This window comes from Morus notabilis, unplaced genomic scaffold, assembly GCF_000414095.1.
Source record: "Morus notabilis unplaced genomic scaffold, ASM41409v2 Scaffold227, whole genome shotgun sequence".
Classification (NCBI taxonomy): Eukaryota; Viridiplantae; Streptophyta; class Magnoliopsida; order Rosales; family Moraceae; genus Morus; species Morus notabilis.
Window position 1 is genome coordinate 178,383 of NW_010360247.1, and position 12,824 is coordinate 191,206.

At 31.9% G+C, this 12,824-nt stretch overlaps 1 protein-coding gene across 1 annotated transcript; it reads left to right on the top strand.

Moving 5' to 3' along the window:
- Nucleotides 1-7,631: 7,631 nt before the first annotated feature.
- LOC21401739 (gibberellin 2-beta-dioxygenase 2) lies at nt 7,632-11,743 on the top strand. Its single transcript, XM_010096106.2, has 3 exons — nt 7,632-8,147; nt 10,318-10,747; nt 11,016-11,743. Exons 1-3 carry the CDS (start codon nt 7,765-7,767, stop codon nt 11,325-11,327), a joined length of 1,125 nt encoding a protein of 374 aa, XP_010094408.2. The 5' UTR covers nt 7,632-7,764; the 3' UTR covers nt 11,328-11,743.
- Nucleotides 11,744-12,824: the final 1,081 nt, after the last annotated feature.

Genomic DNA, 12,824 nt, shown 5'->3' on the forward strand with positions numbered 1-12,824 from the left:
CTTGGACATTTGTCCAATGAAAAGGATGGAGATGTATGGGCTTAGCGATCCCGTTATATCATTAATGGTTGGGCCACGTACAAGCTAAGCTAGCTAGGCCCACGTGTATATATGCATGCATGGGATCCAAAGTGTACAGTTTTATGGCAAACGATTTTGCCTTGGCCGGGATAGTGGTCAGAATTAGGCCGCAAAATGGCGCCAAATTGACTTGACGAGTACACTTGGTCGAGGCCCGTGGGCCATTTTGTCATCACCACACAACATCCATTCTAAAAGCAAAATTATGCTGTAACGAAAGTGAAAGTTTCAACTTTCGTGAGTTTTATTATATATACACATTATTATATGCTGTCCTTGAATTATGTTTATAGGCGCCCCACTCTCTCCAAATTTAAAGAAGAAAAGAATCGCTTACAGTATATACATATACATGATCTATATTTATATATATGTATATATGTCTATGACCTTCTTCTCCTTTGTCCAATTTCCCTTGTCGTTTAATTAATGTCTAGTTAATTAATTAATTAATTGGTATACCACTTGACTTGATTAGCCAACCATGTGGTTGATCGATAATTGGCGATCAATAGTCCCTTTGGCATAACTAAAAATATTAATTAATTTGTTTGGTACTTTATAGTATTTCTTATCAATTTAAAAAGTTAATTCTAATTATAACTGTCAACTGCTCGACGTTCTTTTCATGTTAAATAATTTATATCTGAATATATATATCTGAATATATTATATTCTTTGATCCTTTTCCCAGCTAAATATAAAGATATTGCATGAAGAACCAGTCGCAGACTTTTACTGGCTTTCTTGGCCTTATATTTTAGCACAGATTAATTGAACTAAAACGAAATAGGTTATAATACATCAATTTGGATTACCAAACACATTTTTATAATGTTTTCCATGATATAATGGTGACGGGTTACTAAAGGAACCGTTCAGGTATTAGCGGCCGTCCAAAGTTGATGGAGACAAAATATATTAAAGCCAAAACACAGCATGACTCCAAAGGATTAATGTAATTAGCTAGAATAAGTATTCAAGTACAAATGATATATAAATATATATTATGTATGATAGTTAATTAACTAGTTACATTATAAAAACTTATATATATATATCGATTTAAACTAAATTTTGTGTTTACTTTTATTTTAATACCGTTGTTCAAAATGGACTCGTGTTGCACTCTTGCAGAGGTGATATGTATCATATTTGATATACATTTTTGGAGGAGGATTAGAAAAGGTCGTCTTATATATTGGAATGACTTTGACGTGTGTAGATTTTATTTTATTATTATTCATTTAGATGTTATAAAGTACCATTGAAGCCTGCTGAATGCTTGCCATATATATATACGAGTACTTGATTATTTTCTATTGGAAGTCTGTACATATCTTCTTGGCCTAACTTCTTTCTAGTTGGTTAACCGATTCCAATTAAATTTCACATAATATGCAAAATTGTGACCATTCTTCAGACCAATATTAACCAAGCTAGCTTTTGAAAAAAAAATAAAAATAATAATAGAAGAAAGAAAAACCTAGGTGAGAATAGAAAATGGACCTGATCTATACACGTTGTTGACTCAAAAAGAAAAGATAAAAAGTAGTTGCGGTCATATATATAACCTACAAGTAATTCCAAACTTGATTCTATTATTAAGATATAGAATTTAAATTACTCAACCTTATTATTTTTATCTAAAAAGTAAAGGAAAAATGGACATGTATGAAGAATCGTACCTATTTAATTCCAATTTCAAATTCAAAAAAAAAAAAAAAAAAAAACCAATTTCAACTGTAGTAGCAATACATGGGAATGCTCTTATAGCTATTAATAATATTGAGATGTTCTACCAAAAAATAATAATAATATTGAGATGTCGCCGTTAAATATAATGCAGGAGCTAATTACGAATCACAATTAATAAAGCTGTCGAAGTAGTACTACATCAGTAAAATCAGAAGATGTACTTTAAATACTTTGTAACAGTTTTTCAGTAGTTGAAATTTGCCACGTCCTTCCAGACTGTCCCTGTCATCTTCCTTTATGTGTATGATAATCATTGTCGTTGTGATCGGCGTGATTTATAACACACATATTGCACATGGACAGTAAAAACTAAAAAGATAGAATGTCAACTGCCTTTCCAATTCAAATATCTCTTCTTCAACACCCGCGTGCATAAGACAACCACTTCTCACCTTTTATCTCATCGCCATGGAAATTTTATTTTTTTCACGCTTACTTGAGGCCGTTTATTTTATATATCTCAAATTTAAATAATTGATTCTGTCGTAATATTTTTTTCATAAAAATTTTATTTTAAATGATAAAATTAAAAATTATAATTTGAGTATATATATTTTACAAAAGGACCATTAGTATTTGTGTAATTATAATCTATACACTATATATGTAAACATTTTGTGCAGATATTCCAACAAAAATTAAGGAGTGGTTATAACATCTTAAAGGTTCTGCCGCTGGTTTTTGAAGAAGCCCACGGTTTTATGATAAGATTAATGCAATAAGTCCGATCTCTTAATAATTAATTTATAAACGAAGAATATCCCATTATCCATATGCCATAGCTGCGTGACGCTTATAAATAATAAAAATGAAAGAAAAAAAATGATATAATAACCCTTATCCAATGCTAAACTTTCTTTTCGGCTCATCTAATTGTTAATGTTAAATTGGTTTTAGCTAAGGAATCTATCACATGCCAAAAGCCTCAACCCAACAAGTTTACAATATGGAACATATATATATATATATATATATAACTATATGGCATCCAGAATTCTAAATATTTAAGAAAGAAAAGGGTCGTATACCATTATCCAAAGATGAGGGGAAAAAAAAGAGTAAAATCAAAACAAAATATATGGTACACAAAAGTAATCATATACGACTTGAAATTATGAAACGAAAAGAGTTGTCTTTATCAAACTTTTGCGAGATTACACCAAATGATGGTCTACGTGTTTGAACGAAAAGAAAATAAAAATGAGACGTCATTTATAACTAAAATTTTGTTCTTGAAATAAGACATTGTTACAGAAGTTGGTCTAGTTAGCATTACAATTAGTATGTGTTTATATGGATTATATGGAAGATGAAAAGTAGTGATTCAATTTGGACATTGATCGCTTCAAACTAACCACTAGGATTTATATATATATATATATATATATATGAAAAAAAATGAGTATAGGTATATTTATATATTAGGCAAAAACTAGCTTAATAATAAGAAAGTGTTAAGAAGAGAATCCAAGGGCGATGAGGCTTGGGTGCTTAAGAGAGCGACACGTGGCAGAGAGGAAGACAAGATATGATCAGGAGAAACTAGAAAAGCAGCTGCTTCCTCTTGTCCCCAATTATTTGAAAGGAAATGGGTGGCTCATGTCTTGATAATTAATTTTTCTTTTCTTTAATGCTTTGTACCTGCTCTTACACGCTTTAAAACTTGCCTCTGGCCGGCCCTGCCCCAGATATTATGGGTTGCGTTTTGCTTTCACCCAAAAAAAAAAAAAAAACACCCCAAACATTAAACACTTGCCATTTTTCTGTGTCAGCTTTTGCTCCCACATGTGTAGTTCCACTATACACACACACACTCTTCTTCTTTCTTAAGATTCTATTCCCTTTGTTTCAATTTTCTTTTCAAATTATTAACTCTTAGTAAGATACTAAAAATATACTTTACTTGATACCATGTACATTATTTTGTATTGTCAAATTTTAATAGATTCTGTTAGTTTTACACATATATATATTTTTTCTCCTCTAACGATTTCAATATTACATGACGCTTAAAAACACACAATATCGATGGGATACCTTAAAATATATATATTTTTTTTGCTAATTATCGGCTCTATATATGTGTGTAAATTGTAACCTTTGTCACTTTGGTAAACGTGACGCCAACAAGAAATGAAATTGTGTCGGTCATGTTAATATTATTATAAGATTATATATGAGAGTCTTTGAGACATTAATTGAATAACAAAAAGGTTCCGGCTTCTGCTTATCGTTTTATGATTCATGCAGAGTACATCTGCACGTGCGAACACTTTGACAAATCTAATGGAACAGTCAATTTTAAACACTCTTACCCTTCAAATTTTATATATATTTTGTCTACAACTTTGGAGACCGACTGCAAATCAATTCCTACAAACAAAGAAATAATGTCTCCATTTTGTTATAACCTCTTATTATTAGATTTTTAATTCAATTTGTAGTTAAAGTTCTGAGCAATTTACTTAATCTCTTATATATATATATAAATATATTTTGCCTCAAAAATTGTTCTTTATTATCTTTAGGGAGCCAAAAAGAGGTCACGGATTGCACAAGTCTAATTTCTAGTTTTTGGCCCTAGACTTTAGGTGTGGCAGTCCTATCCTATATGGATGAAAAGATTAAACATCATGCGCGTATCATTCACAATCCTCAATGAAGAAAAAAGTGTTGTCCTTCACTCTCATCATCTCCTTGGAAAACAATGAAATCCGTTCATTGATAATTTATATAGTATTTTTACATAAAGAACAAAAGATTTTTTTTTCTTTTCAATGTATTTGGATCGTAAAAAACAAGTAGCTAGCTTAGGAATTGTACAAAAATGAGCAAATTATATGAATGATAAGAATTCAGATTCATTAATGGTTATAAATTTTTTAGTAAATTATAAAATTTATTATAACTGTCGAATTAATATTTTATGTTAAAATAATGACGCTCGTTTGTGAATAAATACTTAAATAACTATTAAAATCACACCCCAAATTATATATTAATGTGTCGTTTTCGCATATAATCATCATTTTTTTTTTGTCAATTAAGCTTGGAAAGAGAGAAAATTAAGAAACGGGCCGGCAGCGCTTGATTAATTATAATACTGATTTTCATCGAAATTAGCTGTCAAAATAAGTTAAGAGAAAAGGAAAGAAAAAAAAAACATGCAGATAATTTGATTTTTCCTTTTTGTGTGGATATATATTTGTTTTAATTTTTTTTTTTTCAAATTACTTATGATCCGGTGGCAACACATATATATGATATATATCTTATTGACAAGTACGCACTGAAAACACATGCATGCATTTCATACAAGAAAATTTCAAGACGGTTGCAAACTTGATCGCCAATATGTATTATTGTTAGGGAGATTTCATATGTGAAATTAGTCCAACACATTTGAAGAGTTCAATTTAATTTAAAAAATTAATTTATTAGGTCTTAGGTCCTATTTTCAACAACTTTTCGTATAAGACAAAACACATATATATATTTTTCAACAATCTCCCCGTGCGTTCATCGAACTCCCCATCGAATTAAAGTTTTAAGTAGCCAACACATCAAAGCATTACACTCTCAACAAGAACGAACTCGAGCATGAGAAAGAGAGCCAAAACCATACGAGTCCACCAAATGCTCCACCATCCACACTTACAACTGCAACCGAGTGTGATCGCTTGACCCGAACAAACTATCGACTTTAATACTACTTGTTAGGGAGACTCTACATGCAAAACTGACCAAACACATTTCAAAAGCTCAACTTGACCTAAAAAGTTAAGATATTAGGTCTTTAGTCATTGTATGTATATAAATAATTTCACATATTTATCTACTTTTTTTATGAGATAATACACACATATATTTTTTTTAACAATTATTTCCGCATTTATTTATTTAAAAAAAAAAGTCAGGAAATAGAAGACTGCATGAGATAAATATATAAGGCCAATTCCAATAGTATTATTTGAGGAGAAAACAAATATTTTGGCCCACCTGACATTTTTTTCCTTGCTGTTGATTATTTTCTCCTGGTATTGAATATTTGACCACGACAATCCACGTGTAATATTGTGAAATAAAAAATGTTAGTAATTTCTGAGTATGTCAGATATTATGTTTAATTCTTGTTCCCTATTCACACCAACTCTTGTGGGGAGTCACAAAAAATAAATTATTAATTATGTTTTTGGCACATACAAAAGAAAAAGGTAACAAATTACTTGTGCTCCAAGAACGAACTCAACCACTCCCCTCCCCCGCTGACTAGAACATTAAGAAGGAAAAAAAGAAAGAAAAAATAAAAGGGAAGTCATTGTCGAAAATTCTCTTTGAAAGCAAATAAAATCCATGCAAAATTATGTAAAACCGCGTACAAAGTAATTAAGAACAATTAATCTAAATTTCAATTAGTATGAACATGTTGTAACACATATTTCTTTCGTTCACACCGCCACTATCATTTATCACGCCTACTAGGCTGGTCCACCGATAATCAAATTTGTCATTCTCTTCAATGTAAATAAATGTTAAAAAAGACTCGGTTATAACAACATAAATATTATATGTCTTAATTAGAATAGTTTCATAATGAAAATACAATTAATGCTGGTGAAATTAGGAGGTGGGGACAAACGACAAAGAGTGGGTGCACGTGCGTTGAGTCAAAGGTAGAAAGAGTCAACACTCAATATACGCGTGAAGTGAAATTGGGTAAACGGTGGAAGAATAAAATATCAATTGAAATTTATTTGATTATCATGATCTGATGAATTCTGATGAATTTTGATGAGCCAATGTGCCCCCACCTTTTGAAAAGCCATTTGCTTTACAAAATCCAATTTAATGGGGACAAACAGCCGCTCTACCAGCCTGGCCCCAAACTGAACCCCTCCGCATTCTGTAATTTCTCTCTGCGCTTTTCAACTTTTTATTTTGACCAAAATAAAGTTAAAACTACTTTTTAAATAGAAAAATAAAAATTTGGAAAAAAAGGAGATACCAAGATAGTGAATTGAATTTGAACCTTCCCATTCGTGCATTTCTTTTCGGCTCCCAACTCTCACAACAAAAGCGTGAGGGCACATAAATCTACATATGTACATATGAAACAGTTAATTTCACGAATACTTCTTAAAATTTATTCTAAATCTCATTTTGATTTTTGTATTTTTAAACGTCTCACAGTTAATTTTTAAGATTTTTTTATTTTAATTTTGGTCCCTTTATTAATTTGCCATTAAAATTTTATGAAATCTATGTAAATTAAAACAGTTAAAATTATAAAATTATCTATGAAAATTAACTTTTATTTTTTTGTACAATTTTAGTTTATAAATTTTATATATTCTCAATTTTGGTCATTAATTTTTATAAATTTTATCAAATATTTAACCTCAAACTAACAAAAAGATCAAAATTAAAATAAATTAAAACCTTAACGGCAAATTACAAGACATTGTAAGAGTTAGAAATCAAAATAAAATTAAAAGTAAACTTAAAAGACGAGATTAACCTGTAAAATAATTTTGCAAATATGTGTCCTTTTACTGAAGTGACTTTGTGCCACATACGAGGTCCACGTCTCACGTCTCCTAAACTCCCAATACTTTTGTGTTTGGTCCCCCCCTCCTTCTTTTCCTCTCTTTTTCTATCTCTCTAACTATACCTTTCGAATGTAAAATAATAGTTGTACTTTTTTGTTTTTTTGTTTTTTTAATTCTCCCGTGTCCTTATATATAACATACCACCGCCTCAGCCTATATGAAACCAAACCCAAGTACCCAATTTCCTCTCCTCTTAGTCTTATCCCTTTCTCTCTATATAGTCTAGCTATTATAAGCTCATAAATTGTATTCGTGTCACATAACAATAACATATAAATCATATATAGATATAGGATATAGATATAATATATACATAATGGGTGTGCCGTCTCCTTTGGCGAAAATGAGAAGCAAGAAAACAAAGGCAGTTGGGATTCCGACGGTCGATCTGTCAAGCGAGAGGTCAATGCTGAAAGAATCAATCGTCAAAGCCTGCGAGGAATATGGTTTCTTCAAGGTGGTGAACCATGGCGTGCCTTGGAATGTCATTGCCAGATTGGAAGAAGAAGGAGCCGGTTTTTTCTCCAAACCGGTTCAGGAGAAACAGCGAGCCGGACCGCCCACTCCTTTTGGATATGGCTCCAAAAACATCGGACAAAATGGCGACATGGGAGAACTCGAATATCTTCTCCTTCACACTGATCCTCTCTCCGTTTCCGATAGATCCAAAACTATCTCCAATGACCCTACCAAATTCAGGTATCAATATATGTGTATATATATATATATATATATATACATTTATTTAGGTATAATATATCAACATATGTATTTTTCATCTCGTTAACATCTATGTATATATATTTGCTCGTTTTGTTTCTCTTTTTCTTACAATTGTTTGTGTGTTAAAATGATAGGAAACATTTGATAAAAATGGTAGCTAGCCAGAGAGCTTGAGCTTTTTGGGTTCTATTTTTTCGGACTTTGTTTGTATAGGGTTCATGCGTAGTTCGTGGTGTGTTTGATTCTTTTTATTCTTCTTCTTCTTCTTCTTCTTTTTTATTATTTTAATTGTTTTGAATTGTTTAATATTGTTCGTTACTATATATATAGTAAGACTTGGACGTGCTTTATTAAGTAGAAGACTTTTGTATCAATTATGAGACTTCAGCTAAAAAGGAATAAGGAATTAGTTTATTGTTGATAGATCGGTGGAAAAGATTGTTTAGCATTAATGCTTGGTATCTTAGCTAGAAAAGAAATTTATTACTTTGCGCGAGAGTAGGTGGAAAAGAAATTGTTTAATCAATAGTTGTATTTAATGAGAATTGGTATCCTAGAAAAGGACATCTTTCCTTAATGGACAAAGAATGGAATAAAGAAAGAGAAACATTTATAGGAAAGCACATTCAATTTTATAGTACTAATGATGATGATCATCATCATCCAATATATTAATTTCTCAAAGCTATATCTATGGTCTACCTTATAACTGATCCTTCTTTCTATTCTATTCTATTCTATTCTATTCTATTCGTGTTAGTGTTTTCATTTCATATATTTTGACATGGGCTACGTGATATAAAGAATTTGTAGGCCTTTGAATTAGTTGCACGGCACTCTATCATGCCCTATTCATGGGCTCCATGTAGCCTTGACCTTCATGCAGACTCTTTTTCTAGTTTGAGGTTCACACCTCCTTATCAAAACCTATATATGGAGCTGTTGACCCTCTAAATAAAAAAATTAAAAAAGAAAGAAAGAAAGAAAAAAATCCGCCATTGCATTACTATAAGAAAAATGAGAAAAAGGAAAAATGGGTAAGGCAAGGCAAGGCTAGGCACTAAGCAGATAAGTTTGTAATTTGGGGTTCAAGTAGGAACACGTGCAACCCCATCGATCAGATGATCAGTTTGAGCAAGACCCGGATATGATCTGCCCAATTACCTGGCTTCAAATAACTTCAAAAGTTAATCCCGATAAAAAAAAGAAAGGGAAGAGAAAACTTTTCTTTCATTTGGCTAGCTAGCTTTTTTAATTGTCAGCCACTACTTAACATGCATTTTTATTTTATTTTATAATTCACTACTTATAACATGCATTATGTCATGCTTTTTTTACAAATAACCTGAGACCATCCTTTTAGATTTTAGGGTTTGTGAGTGAAATTTCTATTTTTTTTTTTACATTGTATATTTCCCTGCATTGCACCAAACTAATTTTCCCTCTCTTATTTCCTTTTTTTATGTTTTTTTTTTTAATTTTCTATTTGAAGTCATAAATGCATGGGGTCATAAAAGGAGTAAATTTGTGATCTTGTGTTTCGTATATGTGGGGGAAGCATGTGATGTGATCAATATCGACATGACCGCTCGGATCTTGCATGACTCATAGTCAAAACGCATGAACTGCCTTAAGGAAATTTTTTTTTTTAATAATTATTTTGCAATATATTCTGAAATATATAGCAGCACATTTGGACCCCATGTTGAACTGTATATGACTCCCACTTTCCGCGGCAGGAACATAATTAACTAGTGAGTGACATTGTCATTATGTGAACGTAGAAAATTAATCATAACTAAGGACGATTTAGAAAAAGTCACAAGGAAAATCAATAACCTCAAAATCAAATCAAGAAAAAGAAAGCCGGTGTAGAATCTGCTACATATCGATAATTACACATCCAGCCCATTTGATACTATAGTAGTGTGTGTGTGTATACACGGAAAAACTATACATATCTTATATATATAGTAGCCTAATGATCAACTTTAGTTACTCATGATGAATATACATATACATGTACTTAGGAGTTGATAATTTTTTTTTCTCTAATTCCTTAACAATATATAAGTAGTAGCGATTTGATATTGATACTGATATTGATATTGATATTGATATTTTTATTTTTGGTGGGGGGTGGCAGCTGTGCGGTGAATGATTACACGGAAGCGGTAAGGGAATTAGCATGTGAGATTCTTGATCTGGTGGGGGAGGGCCTATGGGTCTCCGACAAGTTCAGCTTTAGCAGACTGATCAGAGACGTCCAGAGTGACTCACTTCTCAGGCTCAATCACTATCCTCCTGTCAAGGATTGCATCAATGGGTGGGATCCACCCCTAAGTTCCCACCTCCATCATCATCATCATCATCATCAAACTCCTCATCATCAGTATAACAATAATAATAAGACTCCTCCTATTGGATTTGGAGAGCATTCTGACCCTCAGATCTTGACCATCTTGAGATCCAATGACGTTCCTGGCCTCCAGATCTCCTCGCATGATGATGGCTTGTGGGTCCCCGTCCCCCCTGATCCCAATCAATTCTTCGTCTTCGTTGGCGATGTTTTGCAGGTAATTCATATTACTTATATGCCAAATTCATTCAAATTATAATTTCCCTAGCCAGCTACTACATATATGTACTTTATATATCTATATATATATATATATATCCTCTTTTGCCTGCTAATTTATCCAAGAAAAAAATGCAAAATTATGATACTAAAACGTTACCTTTTTTTTTTTATGAAACATATGAAAATTATTTCAATTATTTTCATGCATATTGATTTATGTTATTAATTTTTTTTTTCGTTTTGGATTGAAAAAAAAAATGAAGGCATTGACAAACGGGAGGTTTAGGAGCGTGAGACATAGGGCACTGGCGAACACAATGAAGGGAAGAATGTCAATGGTGTACTTTGGAGCACCGGCGTTGAATGCGTGGATTTATCCTCTTCCAGAGTTGGTGTCGGCCGATAAGCCCACTCTCTACAGGCCCTTCACTTGGGCCCAATTCAAGAAAGCTGCTTACTCTCTCCGCCTTGGTGATTCCCGTCTCGACCTCTTCAAGATCAACCATCATCATGACGATAATAGCAATAATGATAATCATCCCCAGATATTAGCTGATTATTATACTTCTTCATAAATAAATAAATAAACAAGATTAACCAATCTCAACCAAGCACGTAATTAGGGAAGCACATCAGTTAATATTCACGTACCAAATTGTATATAGGCCAATAGTGATCTCAAGTTGATCAAACGTCACATAATTTGTTGCCTTTAATGGGGGGAAATTTTTGCAACAAAAGCTCGTCTTTTTTATATTATCATTATTCAAATTGTAATTAGGTTTTAGGTTGATATATATTACTATTTGGTAGAGATTAAGTGAGAAGCTACTACCTAGTACTGTAGTATCTGTAAGTTTTAGCCATTCAGTTAATATGTACGAGATATTATTTGTACTATGTGTAAGACTTTTTAGCGGAAAAAAAAAGTATTTGGTCAAAAAGGTCGGACTTAGACCGCGGGCAAATCAATGTCTCCAATAACTTTTACAACGTCAAATGCCAAAATATATATGTAACTTATGAGCTAATTAAGCACGTGACATGTATACATAAATATGTGTGTGTATACATATATACAATCCTTTGCCAGGCCAAGTTTTGTTCACAATTTTATGTCCACTTTCAGCTTGACTCTAGAGGGACTGAATCTGGAACGTTTTAGGAACATTAATTTACGTGTTTATATATTTTTAACTAAGACTATACCCGTTATGATCACCGGTCCAGGGTGGTAAGACCGCTTATTCTTCGCTAATACTTATAAAAATACAAGTTTGTATTGATATAAACATTCTCCTTTTTTTTTTTTTTTTTCTTTGAGAAAAAAGTACAACCTAAAATATGGCACCTGGCAGTTACCAACGCCATATCACTCTCAAACAGAGTTATATATAGCAATGGATGAGTAGAGTTAAAGAACACCTTTTCTTAAAGATGAGGTTATTAATTAATGGTGTGATTTTATATAACTATATATACAAGCCATTTCAAGCTCACCAAACTAGCTAGAGAAAACAAGGTAACAGTCACGGTTGTCATATCAACCAGCTGAGTTATATGTGTTAGGTGCAGCAAAATTTGAATAACTCTCTGTGTTAGGTGTGGAAGTGACAACGACCCCCAAACAATATTATGCCAACTTTAGGCATTGTCAATTGTCAATGTTGCGAACTTACTTCTTATTTGGGTATATGTAATGTTAAAAATTCCATTGTTTAGTAAATTAATGCATGCAATATGTCTATTTTGTGTGTAGCTCTCATGGTGATTTTATCAATATGATTATGACGATCACCTCAATAAAATTTAGAGAATATTAATTATTCACACCTTTTCAGGAAATTCTCTACTAGTACTGTATATATGCACGCAGGCTGAAGATCAGAAAAATATTCCTGGCGAATAAATTTAAAAAACGATATGGAAAGAAAAAGAAACAAGACAGTTGGTTTCTAGCTACTATATACGTCATTTAAAGTTTTTTTTTAAAAAAAGAAAAATATTATAAATGATGTCGTAAGCCGTCTAAATTGAAACTCTAGACACATATTGGAAAACCAAAGCATATA

Coding starts and splice junctions, on each gene's coding strand:
- LOC21401739 (XM_010096106.2), top strand. CDS start 7,765: ATGGGTGTGCCGTCTCCTTTGGCGAAAATGAGAAGCAAGAAAACAAAG. Junction 8,148..10,317: donor AATGACCCTACCAAATTCAG/GTATCAATATAT, acceptor GGGGGGTGGCAG/CTGTGCGGTGAATGATTACA. Junction 10,748..11,015: donor TCGTTGGCGATGTTTTGCAG/GTAATTCATATT, acceptor AAAAAAATGAAG/GCATTGACAAACGGGAGGTT.